The 17,962-nt window shown below is 39.9% G+C and overlaps 1 protein-coding gene across 2 annotated transcripts in view; it reads left to right on the top strand.

The window, feature by feature from the left end:
- The window catches only part of Ptprm (protein tyrosine phosphatase receptor type M), a 713,675-nt gene that overhangs the window by 405,565 nt on the left and 290,148 nt on the right, over positions 1 to 17,962 (top strand). For both annotated transcript variants that reach the window (XM_059277901.1, XM_059277900.1), the window contains exons 8-9: positions 11,893 to 12,201; positions 16,068 to 16,177. In XM_059277901.1, coding sequence (XP_059133884.1) covers positions 11,893 to 12,201; positions 16,068 to 16,177 — 419 coding nt within the window. The remainder of the gene's footprint in view (positions 1 to 11,892; positions 12,202 to 16,067; positions 16,178 to 17,962) is intronic.

Genomic DNA, 17,962 nt, shown 5'->3' with positions numbered 1-17,962 from the left:
CCATGCATGCACAGGGTATACTTACAGCATGCAGTTAAACACTCATGTACAGAAAATAAAAAAAAAATAATTTAAAAAGATGGTCACTTACTTTAGAGAGTCTAACACTGTATTATTATGTTCCTAAGAATTACTCATGCTATGTCTTGATGAATCCATACTTTTGTCATCATATACTCAATGTTTCTCTTGGTTAATATTTACTTTCAACTTTCTGTCTACCTATGGCTGAAATGTATTCTTTGCAAACACAGTATCAAGATATTGATTTTATATTGATTTTGCACATGTGTCTTTCTCTTGGGAAGAAATGCATCTGCTGAGTTGTCATTAATAACAGATCAGTTTTTAATTTCTGCTATTTATTTATTTATTTATTTTAGATTTTCTTTATTTTTTATATTCCTATATTTTAGTACTTGTTTTGTGTCCTGTTATGCAATCAGTTTTGGAGAAAGTTCCATGAGGTGATAAGAAGGTATATTCTTAATAAAAAATAAAAATAAAATAAGAAGGTATATTCTTTAGTGCTTAGGTGGAATGTTCTGTAAATATCTGTTAGGTCCATTTGACTTATAATACCAGTTAGCCACAGCATTTCTCTGTTTAGTTTTTTGTCTGGATGGCATGTCCGTTGGCAAAAACAGGGTATTGGGGTCTTCCACTATCAGTGTGTGAAGGCCAACATGTGATTTACACTGTAGTAATGTTTCAGTTATAAAGTTGAGTATCCTTGCATTCAGTTCGTAAGTGTTTAGAATCACGGTATCCTCTTAGTGGGGTTTTCCCTTAATGAGTATGTCCTCCCATATCTCTACTGATTTGTTCTGGTTTGAAGTCTGTTTTATCAGATATTGAAATAGTATGGGGTCCTTTCCTTGGTCTTCACCTTGCCCCTGTCTTGCCTCTATTCTTCCCATGGCCATGGACTGAAGATAAGCTCTCGTTTATATAGACTGTTGTGTGGGCTGGTGTGATGGTGGGACTCACTGTCTTTACAGTGGTCACCTGGATGAGTGGACAGCTGCACATACTCCCATAGTCTACACCTGGCATATTAAACCCCCTCCTCTTGGATGTAAAGGTCTGTGACATCTGAAATGTGAGCACTGGCCTGCTTACTTATATGTAATCTCGTCAGTAGTCTGATTTGATATTATTATCACCAAAAGGTTCTCAGTTATACGTTCATATTATTCAATAACTACAATTAGGTAAGTCTGGTGCACAGGTACGTGGGAAAAACGGTCATGTGCATAAAATTAAAGATCTATCCTTAGATATGCATGTGATACACATGCATGCATGCACACAAAACAATCATACACATAAGATAAAGATCTATCCTTAGAAATACATTGTCTGTGGGAGAAGTATAGCAACTGTTTATTGTTTTTCTTCGGAGAGCAATTTGACTTACTATATTATACTGAAACACATCAACAAATCATCAGAAAACTTTCTAAGTTCAACCCGGGAAAATGGTGGTCAAGACAACATACGTGGAAGGATACTTTCTGTGGCACCGTTAATCAGCTAAAGGTTCACCACTACTAATCTCAAACTAGGGAAGTGGATGTTAACTATGGCTATTTTCAAATTAATGCAGTTCTGTTTCACAGTTAAAACTCTGTGTGTGTGTGTGTGTGTGTGTGTATACATGCACGCATGTTTCATCTCAGCCGTGTTGAGTTAAACCTCAAGTTGTCAATAAGGGTAACATTTGTACAAATTTTCAAGAATTCTAGATAATACAGCAAAGGCAGAAGGAAGGCAGAAAGAGTCTGTGCACTTTCTTTTTGGTTGTGTTACTTTCTTGTGGTTCTCACGTAGCCTAGACTGTCCTTGATCTCCAGAGTGTGGTATTTCATCCATGAGTCACTACACCCAGCCTGTAATGTTTTGGTTTTATTTCTTTATTTAAAAATTATTTGAAACAAACACAAACTATTAGCACTTGATTTTAATAGGTGTAGTAGATGGCTAGGGAATTGTTTTAGTCCATGTATTTCAATGTACTTTAAAGACTTCTTATTTAAATTTTTAAAAACTTTTTAAAAAACTCACAGAGGAATACTTCATGTTTAAAAGAAAAATATCTTCCAACTGATCAACTTTATCTGGGCAGAAGAAAAATCTAGTGACTACTCTCAGGGTTCAGTCTGTCGTCAGTGCCCACACTGCTTGCTTTTAGAGAGCCTCAGTGGTACAATTTGTTTGCTCTTTCTTTTCTCAGTTCTCTTCCTCAAACCCATTACCTAGAAATAAGTAACCCTAAAAACAAAAACGAGTTAAAAGAATTGACCATAGGACGTGTGCTGTGGGATGGTCTTTCTGTGTGCTATGAATATGTGTTACTATTATTGGTTAATAAAGAAGCTGTTTTGGCCTATGGTAAGGCAGGATATAGCCAGGCGGGAAATCTAAGAGAGATACAGAGAGAAGAAGGTGGAGTCAGGGCAGACACCATCAGCTAAGGAAAGAGCAACATGGCAGAGCACTACCAGTAAACCACCAGCCACATGGCAAAATACAGATTAATAGAAATGGGTTAATTTAAGATGTAAGAGCTAGCTAGTAAGAAGGCTGAGCCATAGACCAAACAGCTTGTAATTAATATATAAGCCTCTGAGGAATTATTTTATAAGTGGCTGCAGGACTGTGGGTGGGAGAGATTTGTCTGGACTCTGGGCCTACGCAGGACCGAGAAACTTCCCCCTACAGATATGTAGTAAGCATTGCCCAAGACCTAAGTTGTTTTCTTTATATTTTAAATATGCCACCTAAACCCCCACCCAAACTAAACACTCCATGGGCCACACCCTTCTCCCAGGGTCTCCCAACTGCTGGAAAAGGCCCCCTAGTGAAGCGCAAATCTATTTAGTCTTAACAATAAAAATCCAGAGTCAGGTATTAGGGTGGAAGCTGAAAGATCAGAGAAGCAGAACAGCCAGCCACTAGAGACTTCTTACCTCTACAAAATCTCAGACAGAATGGGGGATCATCCTGTCTCCACTCACCTTATATTCCTGTCTCCAACTCCCGATTGTGCTAAGATTAAAGGTCTGAGCCTCCCATGTACTGGGATCAAAGGCATGAGATCCCAAGTGCTGGGATCAAAGGTGTGAGCCACCACCACCCGGATCTGTTTCTCTTTTAAACTAGTTCAATCTCATGTAGCCCAGGGTTGCTTTGAACTCCTGATCTTCCTGCTTCTTCCTCCCAAGTGCTAGAATTAAAAGTGTGCCACCACTGCCTGGCCTCTATGGTTAACTAGTGGCTAGCTCTACCCTCTGATCTCCAGGCAAGCTTTATTTGTCAGAACACAAGCAAAATATCATACAACACTCTAGGCTTCACTTGTGGGCTGATATTGGAAGTTCTTAGGCAGTGTTTAGTTCTTTGTCTAAGAAAGCCTATGTTCCCAGCAGAAGGGTACATCCTAATCATATTGCTATGTAAGGTAATTCTTCAAGTGTCTCATAAATGCGAGTAAAAAATCCCAACTCTCTGTTGCAGTTGAAATGAAAATGGCCCAAGTGACTGACACACGGAGAGCCACCCGGGCAGTAGACTAGTCACCCTTACAAATCAACTGCTGGACATTGGCACGATGCCCAAACTGAGCCATGGAATCAGACAGAATATTTGACCCCGTATGCACTATCATCCATTTGTTCCTGCGGACAGCTCTTCCTGCTGTGGAGCTCTTCAGTCTCTACCATTACCCCCTGTGAGGTTGCTCAGGCTGGCCTTGAACTCACTCTGGATCCCTAGCAGATCTTGAACTTGAGATCCCTCTTACCCCAGCCTCCCAAGCAGCTGAAATTGCATGCCTGCTTTCCCAGGCTGGACCTAAAACTAGAACCTTTGAAGCTCTGTTTGTTCCTTAGAAAATGGAATTAGTTTCCTTTATATGGGATGTTCATACGCTTTTAAAAACATCACTTCAGGAGCACATCTTCTCCCTGATGCTTGATTTTCTTGTTCATTTTTTGAGGACTTGATCATGCCGTGCCGTGCAGGCTGACCGTGAACGGAGGCTATTCCTGCCTCTCAAGCCCACAGGGGCTCTCCCGGTGTTCCATGGTTCTAATTGTGATGAACTGTAGCAGGTATTAATTTAGCATCTGTAAAAAAAAAAAAAAATCTAGCAGAAAAGATTGTTCTGAGTATAAAGTAAGTATAAAACAAGCTTGAATGCATCAAATTGCATCCCAGGATACAGATGTCCATAGGGGAGTGTAAAGTTAATTTATTTCAGAATTTTCAGCTTGGCTGGTAAAGATGCATTTTACACTTTAAAGTACTTTGACTGATCCCAGAACCATGGCCATGCCACTTGCAAACTATGCCATGGGCCTGGAGTCGTGGCTGCTTAGGAATACTGAACCACAGGGTAGGGCCAAAGTAACACGGGCTAATGGGGGCTTTGCTCTGATTTAGCTGAATGGTGAAGTAAATGAAGCGGCAGCTTTATTATGTTGGTTGCTCTCCTTTGTGAGACTCATGAGAAGAAACGAAAGAGCTGGAGGTCCTAGGGGGGCTGTCCCCACATTCCGGTGTTATTCCTGGTATTGTAATAGACCCCTGTGTGGTTCACGAAGAGGTAGGAAAGCGAAACCTGTTAGCGGGAGCGTTGGTTGTAATCTATGTTTTTGATTATCGATGACAGGATCCTAAAATTACACCCAAATATCTCTCACCGGTTCTGAAATTGAGTTTCTGAAAAAGCACGGCAGAAGTAATAGGAGGTAAAGTGCAGAGTTCCAGAGAAATGAGCTGCGAATTGAGCCTGCGATGGAAATTGATCCTATCAGTCAGCTTTTGCCCTTATTCAGAGAGAAGGGGATGAGGGAGAAGGAGGCAGGGTGGCTGATTAAATAGGATACTAAGAGCTGGAGGCTAGAACTGGGCTTGCTGGTCCCTCGGGTCAGGAATGTAACTGTCAGGCTTCTCTGCTGGAAGCCTGGCTCAATCTGGCAGAAAAAGAAGGAAATGAAAAATGCCCTGGGCCAGTGTGGGAGTCACCTGAGCTTCCTAAGTTTCCTGCAGTGGCTGCCTTGGTGCTCATGGTGCCTTTCTGGTTGGCTCATCTTGAGCCAATGATCTCATCATAGAATAGCTGGCTCCATGTCTCACACCAATGGGGATCATCACGATGCCCCTCTCAAAAAGGCAGGGTGTGTCAGTGAGTCCGGAAGGTGTGAGTGCAAAGAGAAATGGCCTTAGAATCAATTCCTGTTTTCAGCCCTGTCTTTGGGATTCGAGAGGAATGAGGAGCAAATATCCTGTAACTGCTGGTCTTGGGTATATAGTTTATTACCCCGTTATCTAACTGGAGGAGAACTATATTGCTCCCATAGAATGGCACTAATGGCATGCTGAGGGAACTTGGTGGGTGCAGGTGCTATTTGTACTGTATTCTCAGGAATGCAGTATATGTTCCAATTAGCCTTGCTGAAGCCCCACATTCCTGGTTATGGAGTTGCTACTGTGTGATCTGTTTCTCCAACGATGCCCTTCAGAGTCTTGAGTGATCATCAGTGTAACTCACTGGCCTCAGTGTCCCCTTGGAACGGCTTGTTCACAGTTAGCAAATATTTCTGCAGAAACTTTGAAACTGAAGGTGTCGTAAAATGCTAACTTAAGATGCAAGCCTTTTTAAAGCATGGCTGGTTCAGTTTAAATTTTACAGACTGGAGGGAAAAAAGAGAAAGAAGTTTGCTGGGGATGAATTGCCAAAGGCTCAGTCACTGGACTTGACCTAGCCACAATGTCATTAAGGAGAGAAAGCTTTCACAGGTGCTTGACAGCACATGGAATGCCATTTACGTCCTGGGGTGTGTCTGTCCTTTAACATTCGTTGTTCCTGTTCAGTTTGATTTTGCATATGGTTTTTGGTTTGGAGATTGCCCTTGGATCATCAGATGTCTATTCTAATACTTAGAACCTCTTACAGCTGCTGATGTGTTAGTATTTTTGTTTGGTTGGTTGTTTTATGTTTGTTTGCTTGTTTGTTTGATTGATTGATTGATTAACTACCTCAGCTTGCTTAACTTTGCCTCTGGGCCCTAGCAAGAGAAAAGGACAGTATCCCACAACAGTAGGCCATTCAGTCATTAATTTGTTGATTCAAACTCTGTCTCTAGCTTTTAACAAGTTGGAGAAGTGGCTAGGAATTAGAGTCAAGGTGACTTTTATAATGATGCCCTGTAGATAGGGTTCAAAGTTACCTCCATTGGCATTGACCTTGCCACAATGGTGTCAACATCTCTGTAGATACAACAGAGCTACACACCACTGACAAAAGCCTACAGAGAGTGTACAAGGAAATAGATGTGTCGTGACTTCTGATAGAATTGCTTCTCCATAAGCTGCAACTCGACTGAATCCATCCAACCTGCTGAGCACCACGCATTAGCGACAGTACCCTATGGAATAGCTGTGGACTCTCCTTCTGGTCACTGAGCTGACTGGAAGCTTTGCTTGATGGCTCTGCAAATAGGTACCCTGGGAAAGGACCAAAATTCTAAATGCAGTTTCTCTATAATACGTGCCTGCTTTTGTTTCAACATGAAGTTAAAAAATTACAAGGGGGAAGTTCTTTTTTAAAATATGTTTATTCGAGTTTTTAAAAAATTTTTCATGCAGAGAATTCTGCGTTTTGATCACAATGACCCTCAACTCCTTCCTCCAACTCCTTCCAGTCCATTCCTACCTCCCCACATCCTCCCATCTCCATGTCCTCTTTTGCTGATATTGTTTTAATAACGATAATAATGTTTTAATGACTGAGTCCAATCTGTTCTGCTCATGTACTTCTAGGTGTTGCTCCTCTCTGGAGTGTGAGAAACATCCTTAATCAGTCCACTCTATTGAAATGCTTATATACAATAGCTTTGTATTGGGTTGATCTGGAACCTGACGATGCTGAGCAGTGAGGACCAGCCCCTTCATCCAGGAGTTGGGGCAACACACCTATCGATTGTTAATTACGACTCTCATGACAATACCGGTTTTAGATACTTGGTCATGGAGATGTTTGATTTTCGCTAGCGTACCAGTTTTCTTGGCAGATGAATGAAGAGCTTGAAACTTCATTTTGCCTTGCTGCAGTTAGTTCTACAGAGCACTAACAAAGGAAAGCATTCGTTCTGTGAAAATGTTACCAGTAGACAGACAAAAAAAAAAAAAAAAAAACAACAAAAACCCACAAACAAAAAAAAAACCCACTTACCTTTATAATCCTGAGGCTTTGTGTATTTTCTTAGGTAAGGCGTGAAATATGTACTGCATAATAGTTTTCCATTCATATCAAATTAGAACTACACTGCTTATTTAATATCTCGGCAATCAGTCATTTAGTGCAGTGATGGAAACCTTGGGAAAGCCCTTTAGGACAGTCCTTGTGGAGACGTAACAGAGCAGGAAGGTGGTGAAGAGATGCCTGCTCATCTGTAAGAGATCTTGGGTTTTTTGAAAGGTTCCATAAACATCTGAGTGATGAAGCAGCAAATAAAATGCAACATTTCCTTCACATTAGGAAAAGTTACTAATCCGGAAGAAGCCTCAGTGTTATTTCTAAGTACCTTATTGGTGATATTTTTCTAACATCTGTAATTTTTAAAAGTGTAACTGGAGTTTTCCTGGTCCTGCCTGGCCCACGGTCAGGACAAATCTGTCTCACGCGCCAGTCCTACAGCCGCTCAGACCCAACCAAGTAAACACACAGAGACTTATATTTCTTATAAACTGTATGGCCATGGCAGGCTTCTTGCTAACTGTTCTTATGTCTTAAATCAACCCATTTCTATTAATCGATAAGTTGCCACATAGCTCGTGGCTTACCGGTATCTTAACATCTGCTTCTCATCATGGCGGTTGGCAGTGTCTCTCTGCCTCAGCCTTCCACTTCCCAGAATTCTCCTCTTTCCTTGTCCCGCCTATACTTCCTACCTGACTACTGGCCAATCAGCATTTTATTTATACAGAACGATATCTACAGCATAAAAGTTGGTTTATAACTCTTATAATTTAAATATTTAAAAAATAGTTCATCCATAAGGAATGTTCCATACGAATGCCACTCGGTTACCTGGGGCTGTTGTGGTCTTCTTGTCCTTGGTCTCTAACATATATAGAGAAAGCAGCCTGGGGATCATTGTTAGAAACAGACACACATGGAAGTTGCCAACTTCAGACACAAGGCAGGCACATTTCTGTCTCCCTCCAGTGAGGGTGGTTGTTATGCCAAGCCACGAGAGTCTGTTAAAGGATCTCGGAAATTTATTAAGTTATAAAATGGGGATAATACACTCACAGATATGGAACAAAATAAACACCTCCACTCATTCAGTTGTTGTCACCCTCCGCTCCACCTAAGGGTGATGGGAACCCACCATCCTGTTTCAGACCACCCAAGAGAGCACCAAAGCACCTCCTCCTCAGTTTTAACCAGTCATGTATCCAGAAAGGGCCACTCCCAGAAAGGCTAGATAGCAAAAAGGTCATTGGTTGAACAGAATGAATACCCACAGCACTTCCCCTTTTTTGTCTAAATAAAAGGGTTCTAAACCTAATATAAACTATATACAATATAAACAATTATCAAGTATTGTCCAGGAGATGAAAGCATAACATAAACAAAAGTGGAACTACAATCAACAAGAACAACGTCAAATAAGAAACATACAAAATGTCCAGAACATAGGTAAATAGCAAATTACAGAGATTACTCCAATAACTGTCCCATCCTGAAGAATCTAACTCTAGTACCTAATATGTTCTTAGCTATAGTTACAATGCTCTTGTATCTTAACTATCTAGTCTTCAACCCCATCAAAGACCTGAGGGGGGTGGGAATATTACCTGAGTAAGCAGGAAGTGCAAGCAAGCAACTTCCAAAGTATGCAAGAAATGACAGAAACAGCTGACTGCCTGGATAGTCACCCATTGTTTGTCTGCATTGTTGGGGCATCATCCTCTATTGGCTATAGGCTAGAATATCTGACAGATCATTTTCAGAAGCGGGAAAATTTGAAAGACTGTCCTACCCTGTCTTGGCAAGGTTCAGCAGTCACTTTTCCTTATGTCCTGATCGTTCGGTTTAGACAGTATGCTTACTGTCAGCAGTCAAGGCATGGTGCAGTACTTTGCCCTACAGGCAATATTTGCCAAGAAGAACACAAACTCCATGTGGAGTGTCTTTGATGCCCATCATCCTTTTAGGAGGAGATCTGTGCTGCCAGGAGCAATCATGTCTCATGTCAACAGAATTCTAAGTTATTAAAACCTTCAAATTCCATCTCCTCTAGATCTATGAAGCGTTTGAAGATTATCTATCCATCTGAAATATATCCTTGTTTATCTAGAAAACCTAATTAACATGACTAAGTTTAACAAGCATGGGTGACTATTAACCTGTAACTCTTATCAACCTACATAGCTTAAAGACTAAGGCTTCACATAATAAAATTAAACAGTCTGTAAACAGATGTACAGTATAAGGACAATGACCTTGAATTTGTGACAGTATACAAAAATATCTTAGGGGTAGAAATGTACAGTGCAATATGGCAAAAATATCCTTAATTTGTATCAATATACAAAATATCCTAAACAGAATTTGAACATACATACAGTCATACAGTATGACATACAGTATGTCAAATATAATTATACATTTGTATCAATATACAAAAATATTTTAAACAGAAGTAGGGACATATGTCCAATGTGACAAATATAGTTTTGACTTTGTATCAATATACAAATTATCTTAAACAGGAATAGAAAAATAATGTTACATTTGTAACAATATACAAAAATCCATACTAATTCAAATTATCTAAAACTGAAAGTTGCTGATTTAGTCTACAAGTGGATACAAGAATCTGCTTTATTTCCTATCCTACCTATCCCCCTTTTTTCTATTCCAAATGAGATTCCTGAGTCTAACTTTATTGTTCTATCCCCAACCCTATAACAATTTATATCCAACTCCTAACAGCTGACAATTATCCATAACCCTGAGGAAACAAAAGCCTGTTGGGAGAAGGGGTGTCATTTTCTTAGAATTTCTTCCTGCTGTCCAGGGGGGCAAAGGTCTCCCTGTGGGATCCTGTAAAAATTAGAACAATGGTTAAGTCTCATGAAGACTAGCTGTAACATTTGTAACTAGTCTCAGAGTAATGGGTAAAGCTTATCTGAAGTTATGATTAGAGGTGTAAGATGAAGGACCATCTTAGCTAGCCACCTTGGAACTGTCCAGAACTGTTTGCAGTCCAAAGCCAATCTTTGTGTGGTGTTTATCAGCACAATGGCATCATTATAAACCAGGTAGAATCATTGTTGTGGGGCCCCATTATCTTTCTGGAGACTTTAGAAATGGCAGTTACAAAAAATTTACTGTTCGCTGTGGAAAATTAAACATTATTAATATCAAGACAGAAAGTTTAAATTTTAAGATAGTAATGTATCTAAAGAAGGTTCCAAAAAGTCGAACATAAGTGTGAACAGAAAGAGAATTGTGACAGTAGTTCCTAGATTTTTGGTTTTCTTCTGTCCCACACCAGGTGACTCTTACGATACGAGACAAAAACTCTTTTAACAACATACTTAGATTTAGAGAAGGAGAGAGCCAAACTCCAACTCTAAAGCCAGCTTTAACTAGGACTTCAACTTTTTTGAGAAGTAAAAAGATATTGATGTTTAGGTAGTGAGCTTTTACCCCAATTAGAGTATTTGTACCATTAGGTCAGATTTTTTTTTTTTTTTTTTTTTTGGCTTGGTGATTTTTTTTTTTTTGATAGCTTTCCCTTCTTTAGATGGGCCAGTTGTCCAAGGTCTTTTGACTTTTCGTATTTCTATTTTCCTGTAAAGACAGAAACAGAACCCTGCCTGGTCCTTGTTTGGTGAGTTTTCCTTACAGCTTGTAGAGATGTCACATCAGCGGACGAACTATCACTTCTTCTTATTAAGAAATTTCTCCTGTTCAAATCAAATCTTTATAAATTTTGATGGTACCCCTAGAGAGTTTTGAATTGAATCTTTATTAATTTCAATGGGATCCATAGAGAGCTGAACAGGAGACTGTGCCCAGGGCCTCTTCCTCCACAGGTTAGGAAATAAAGGAGGAAACTTCTTCCTAGTACCCTCTCTCAAAATGAAACACACGGGATTGCTGTTACACATCGCATTCTTCCGTCATGTTTAGAAATCATTAATATCCTGAAGCACTGTTTCCTTGTCCCATCAGAATCATAGTGCCACAGTCTAGCCTTGACTCAAAGTCATCAAGCCACAGAACTTAGATTTACACATTGGGGATGGAAGCATCCAGTTCATAAAATTGTTTTAAATACCTGGTAAATCCTAACTATCATTTCTTAAGTTTCTAATTTCCTTACCAATTCTCTTGCATTCACTATGGCAACCACACTTAAGGAAAATAAGACTTGAAATTATCAGTGAACCATGGCTCTAGCAAAGCAGAGCATTCTAGCTTAGTCTTTGCCTAACCCTGAAAGGGCCACCCTTGCAAACATGGTGTATTCAATAATGGTTGTATGGTTTCTCCTAGTGCCATCATTTCCAAAGCAAGCTTACTCTTTCTTTACATGTTTTAATTCATATTATTCAAAATACACTTATTTCTTACATGTGTTTTAAGTTTCTCTGATTTACAGAACCCACCTTGGGGCTGGAGAGATGGCTCAGAGGTTAAGAGCACTGACTGCTCTTCCAAAGGTCCTGAGTTCAATTCCCAGCAACCACATGGTGGCTCACAACCATCTGTAATGAGATCTGGTGCCCTCTTCTGACCTGCAGGGATACAGAACCCACCTTGTTAATTCTTTCCCCATGTGTTTTTCTTCTCTTTCAAAATAGATCCCATGCGTGGCCCGAGAAAACTGGAAGTTGTAGAGGTCAAGTCTCGACAAATCACCATCCGCTGGGAGCCATTTGGATACAATGTAACTCGTTGCCATAGTTATAATCTTACGGTACACTACTGTTACCAGGTGGGAGGACAGGAGCAGGTGCGAGAAGAAGTGAGCTGGGATACGGATAATTCACACCCTCAGCATACAATCACCAACCTGTCCCCCTACACCAATGTCAGCGTGAAGCTCATCCTCATGAACCCCGAGGGGCGCAAGGAAAGTCAGGAACTCATTGTACAGACGGATGAAGACCGTGAGTGCTTTTAACTGATAAGTCTCTGTGAAATATGTTCTTCCAAAACAACTTCGGTGTCTTTGACTTTTAGAGCTGCATGTTGAAAACAGGTGGCAGGTCGCCTTCGTGGATCTTAATATGTCTGTGCCCCTACTCCGAAGCACTAGTTAGGAGAGAAGGGACAGAGACCGAGGTTTCTCGTTTTTATATAATTCAGTTTCACAGTGTCACATGTAGACACAATTCGTATTGACCGTTCTCATCTCCCACAGCCCTGTCACTCTGTCCACCCTCCACGGTCCCTCACAGTTCTCTCCCTTACATCTATCTCAATTCATTTTATTCCATGACCCACTGAGATTAACCAGGGCAATCTGTGGGACCTTGTGTTTAGATCTATCCATTGGAGCCTGGTGGCCTCAGCCCTGGACATACAACTAAAGTTAGCAATTTCCCCTCTCCAGGAATCTTTCATTCTGGTAGTGTATATAGCTCTATCCCCCCTCCACCTTCTTTGACTGATTATTGAGCTCGTCTTGTGTGGGTCTGCTATAGAGAACTACAGCTTTGAGTTAATGATTGCAATAGTTCTGTGAGTCCAGACGGTGCTATTGTATGACCCCTGACCTTATCCTCCTAACCCCTTCTGGAATGTTCTGCAAGCTTTAGAGGAGATGGCATGGACTTCTATTTAGTGCTAGGCCCATAGTCAGTGCTTATTCTCCAAATCATATTTTGACTAATAAGTGGCACTTTTCTATATGGAAATTCTATAGTATTCTAAGTAGTTCTTAACATTTTCATTATCATATTGGATTGAGATATTACATCAGTTCCACAAACTGCTATCTGAACATCTTTACATGGTATTCATTCTCATCGTTCCAATCAAATCCATCACAGACCCACCAGAGCCAGAGTTCCACCTGCGTGAGCCTGTGATCACATGCCTGTGGCTTGCCCGGAAGATCTCCCTGACTTCTGGCTCTTACAGTCTTCCCACCCCTTCTCTGTGATGTTGCTTGACGTCTAGAGAGCCTGCTATAAATCTCATTTGTATGTTGTAACATATTATAATATGTTATCATTTACTTTTGTATAATTTTTCATCTGTAGCAATAATCATGCCCCACAAGATGTGATAAACATCCAAAAATACAAAATCAGTCCTTGCATGACATGAGAGAATGTTACTGATAAACATGTGATTCCTGTTTTAACTAACACTGTTGTTGAGTCAACAGGAGATAAAATGTAGCCATTTCATCAAGACCAGATATGACTGGCAGAGAAAAGAAGTTGCCCAACTCCTTTGGAGTTTCAAAGTGAGAACTAAGTTAGGAATTCTTTGGAATCCTGTCAAAACGTCAGACTGGCTAATTTTGGATGTTTGTTTATTTAAATTATCTCACTAGTCTCAGGAATTAAGCTTTGTGTTATTTGCAAATAAAAACCTATTGTTTTGTAGCTCAGCAGCATTCGGCTAATTAGAAAAGAACTATTATTGCAAATTACATTTTCTCAATAACCAACCAAACAAAAACCCACTTCAAAGAAGATGGGGAGAAGAAAGACAAACAGAGTAATTGTCAAACAATACCAAGTTTGAAGAGAAAAGCAACAATTCTTGTGACTCTAGTTTACCCAACATCATTTTGTTCTGGAATCACGTGTTTATTGAAATGTTTATTAACAGGAAGTGCATGGAAATTATCTTTTGATCACCATTAGCAGTATCACTGGAGAGCATAGGTGATATGGCCACTTCCCTAAAATCCATAATCCTAGAATATCTAAAGCGCATCTTCAACCTAAATTCATTTGACATTTTATTTTCTCTATTAAGTCTTCTTGATTTAAAAAAAAAAGCCAACTGTATTTTTCCTGTTCTAAGCCTTAATTTTTTGGATGGGTCCACTTCAAGCATTCTTTTTTTATTACATCATTTATTGATTTTTGCACATATCTACGTGATTGTATGTGTTGGTTCACATGTGCCATGGTGTGCATGTGGATTTCCAATGAAATTTGGTAGGAGCTGGTGCTATTATTGCATTACATAAACCCCTGGTGTGGAGCTCTGTCAGCTTAGTGGCAGGTACCTTCATCCACTGAGTCATTTTGTCAGCCCCACGTAAGGTGCTTCTTCTGCAATACCTTCAGTTACCGTGTCTCTTCCAAGGCATTTAAAAAAGTTTACTTTTTTTTTCAACCAAGATGCCCTTCAAATCAACATAATTTGAATATATCCCATTCAATTTTAGGTTGATTTCTTCTGTTTCCTTTCTTCATTCTTGAACCTACATAAATATTTTCAAGTGTAAACTATCATGCAGTAAAACATCCACCCATACAGCTGTGCTGATGCTGAGAAAGGGTGAAGTCATAGGAAACACTTCAGAGGCAGAGAGGACAGGATTGGTAGCAGTTCCTCAGGCTTGAACCAGCTGAAGCCTGGTTCAGCTTCTGGTTGTGATGAGTAGTCAAAGCCCAGAGTCTGGAATCGTGTTTCCTGGGAACTTACTTCTTAATATTATGCATACTTTGTTTCAACATAATCTTCTATTGATTTCTTCAGCCCAGATTGAGTGATTACTTCCATATTATATATTATTCAGATGCTATACATTAGAAATTGACTTAAATCCAACATCATTTTAGAAATGAAGCAAGTGAAATCCAAGTAGGACCAGCAGCTGTCTAAACTGCATATCAATAAAAAGCTTTTCTGTTAAATACTTGGCTCCATTTGGATTAAATACAAAAGCTCTCACTCTACCAATAAGCATGCCTTCAAATAAAAATGAGTTTCAAATTTGAAATCCTTCACTTTCTTTTGAAATTCCAGGCATCCGTCCAGTCTGAGACAGACTTGGTGACAATTAGAAGGCTATTCATATCCTTGCACAGTCTAAAGACGTCTCTCCAGCCTCCTTTTTAAAATCTTTATTGAAATGTTTATCCATTCATGTGTTGATGAACATTTGGGGTAGTTCCAGTTAAGAATAATGCTGCTGTGAATATGTAGTACAGTCTTCTGAGTTGACCTGTTCTCAATTATCTTGAGTAATCAGTAGATATATTAGAGGGTGAATGGGTAGGTGAATGGGGCGGGGGTGGATGGATGGATGGATGGATGGATTAGTGGATGGAACAAATGAAGTGAAGATACATAGATAGATAGATAGATAGATAGATAGATAGATAGATAGATAGATAGATAGATAGACAGAGAGACAGACAGACAGACAGACAGATAGCAATGATAGATGATAGATAGTAGAATGGCTGGGTCACATTGTGTATCTTTGTATATTGACTAATTTGAAGAACTGCCATGTGATTGTCAAAGTTACTGTATGCCTTCACATTTGCCCAGTACTGTATTTGGGCTAGAATATGGTTTTGATTGACAGTTTTCAGCCAGCTAATGATGTTGCGGATCTTTTCATGTGCAACTCTGACTGGTTTTAAACTCTCTATCCTCCTGCCTCAGCCTCTTCAGTGCTTGATTTACAGGTCTGTGCCATCATTCCCATTCTCTACATCTCTGCGAGCTGGCACTACCACCCACCACTCCTCCCAGAACTCCTGGGAAGCCCTCGTGGCTACACATCTTCTTCCTTCCTTCTGGAAAAATGGAAACAATTCCTACAAAGGAAAATAAGTGGGCTTCGTGTAACTGACTCACACCTTACAGGGGAAAAATTGATTCAATCATTTCACAAGAGCAGTGTCATTTAACTGGCTTTAGATCCCAGATTTGAAAAGAAATGCAAATGTTATCTATAGACCATCAGGATCTGCAAGGTCCATGAATAGCTAAGAATCCTTGGGAGGATTGGTTTATGACCCAGACATTCATCTCTCAACATCTTCCTCAGTCCCAGGTGCTGTTCCCACTGAATCCATCCAAGGAAGTACCTTTGAGGAGAAGATATTTCTTCAGTGGAGAGAGCCAACACAAACATACGGTGTCATCACTTTATATGAGGTACCTTACTTATTTGTTGGTAATTTACTTTTTAAGCATAATGTCTTGTGATGATCTGAGCTCTCTGGCATTTTAGAAACATAATTTCATGTTTCTTTGGAGAGGTTATATAGTCATAATAATTGTTATATAGAAACAAAAGATGAAAAATGAGTTTTTCAACTCTGCATAATTTCAAGATGCATATTTAAAATAAGTCAGATCATTGTGTATTGTGTGTTGCATATTAAGATACAGTATAACATCTTTAAAAGTCACTTTTATTGAAAGTAATAAATATTTTGAAACATGCATTGATTAGGAAGCAATCACTGAGTCACATTCTTTCCTAGCTATGAACTATTTTTCCATTGATTGTAAAACAGCACTGATTATCCAATTAGAGAGTCAATAAAAAAATTTCCTACACAGTAACTGTGGAATAATCTTTTGGGGGTCCCTTCCCATCAGTGCGTGCTCCTCAGATTCACTGACACCATTTTGTCTGCGGAGACAAATCAGTTGAGTGATGGTAGCAAAAGAGAATTTGATAAACTGTTCAAGGAAAAAAAATCATGGCAATAATGGGGTGACAGCCATCTTCATGTCACTGTGAGCATCGTTTCATTGTGCCTGTTGTCATAGAAACAAGCAGGTACACTTTAAAAAAAAACTAGCATTTGTTTGAATGCAAATTCAACAAAATTATATGTTGTAAGCGTGCTAAAAATTCTGGCCGATCTGCATATGGATCTGCTTGAATACCTCCCAGCAGCCCTGACAGGAGCCTGGGCCTATGAGCTGTCGGCGATGATCACCACCAGCCCTCTCGCTGACCCCACAGCCTCACGCTGCCGCTTCCCACACCTTCCAAAAGTTGGTATTGAAATGCAAAACAATAATAACAACAATAATAATAATCATCATCATCTAAATCAAAGTGAAGAAAGCCGAAAGAAAAATGTTGCATTTAGTCTCTGTTTTATTGTAAAAACATAAAGTTGCAGAAATCCATGGCTCAGCTTCTACGGAGGTGTTTTATAGTCAAGTCAGGAAGGGTCGATTTTCTTTTCCTCCATGATGAAAATATTTCATATTTTGGTCCCTCTAACCATGTTTGGACATTGCTTTTGCAGATTCTAATCTAAGAATAACAGGACTTTTTACTGGAAAAGCTTCTCTTTGAAGTTCATTTTAAGACCCAAGAGTCTGTCCGCCTGTCCCCAAAGCCACCGGCTGCTACTAGACAGACAGAAACTGATAGCGAGTTTCTTCCTCTCTAATCCCACCAGACATTTATCTTTGTGTGATAAGTAACTTCAGCATGAAAACAACAGGGAAGATGATAATTCAAAGGAAGACCCCATTAATCTCTCTGACTTAGTAACCAGGCTGTCCTAGGCTGAACACTGATCTAAATGCAGCTACAGTACGGATGTGTGGATATGCCATAAATCAAGGTTCTGGCAATCAGCTATTTGCAAGTAGAGCAGGTTGGCTCATTTTTCTGCAGATCCAAAGGGAAAATGTCAAATATTTTAATTGGGTCTAAATGACTAAGTATGTTTTCTGGGTACCAAACCAGTCTTTCTCATTCCTGCCTAGTTTCTACATATAGGAAGGAGGGTAGTTCCAGGTTCCTCAAAGCAGGGCTTGGGTGGCATTCCAGGAGGGGCTCTTCCTTTCCTGAGACCTCAGTGCTCATGAGGCATGGTTCACTTGCCTTACGTGAGTGCCCAGTATCCTGCTGAAGCAGACGATCAGTGTGGTGCCAACCTGTGTCCCTTCTCTCAGGATCAGAGTCTT

Source organism: Peromyscus eremicus, chromosome 13, assembly GCF_949786415.1.
Source record: "Peromyscus eremicus chromosome 13, PerEre_H2_v1, whole genome shotgun sequence".
In the NCBI taxonomy this organism is placed as follows: Eukaryota; Metazoa; Chordata; class Mammalia; order Rodentia; family Cricetidae; genus Peromyscus; species Peromyscus eremicus.
This window is presented reverse-complemented; position numbering and strand designations above follow the sequence as displayed.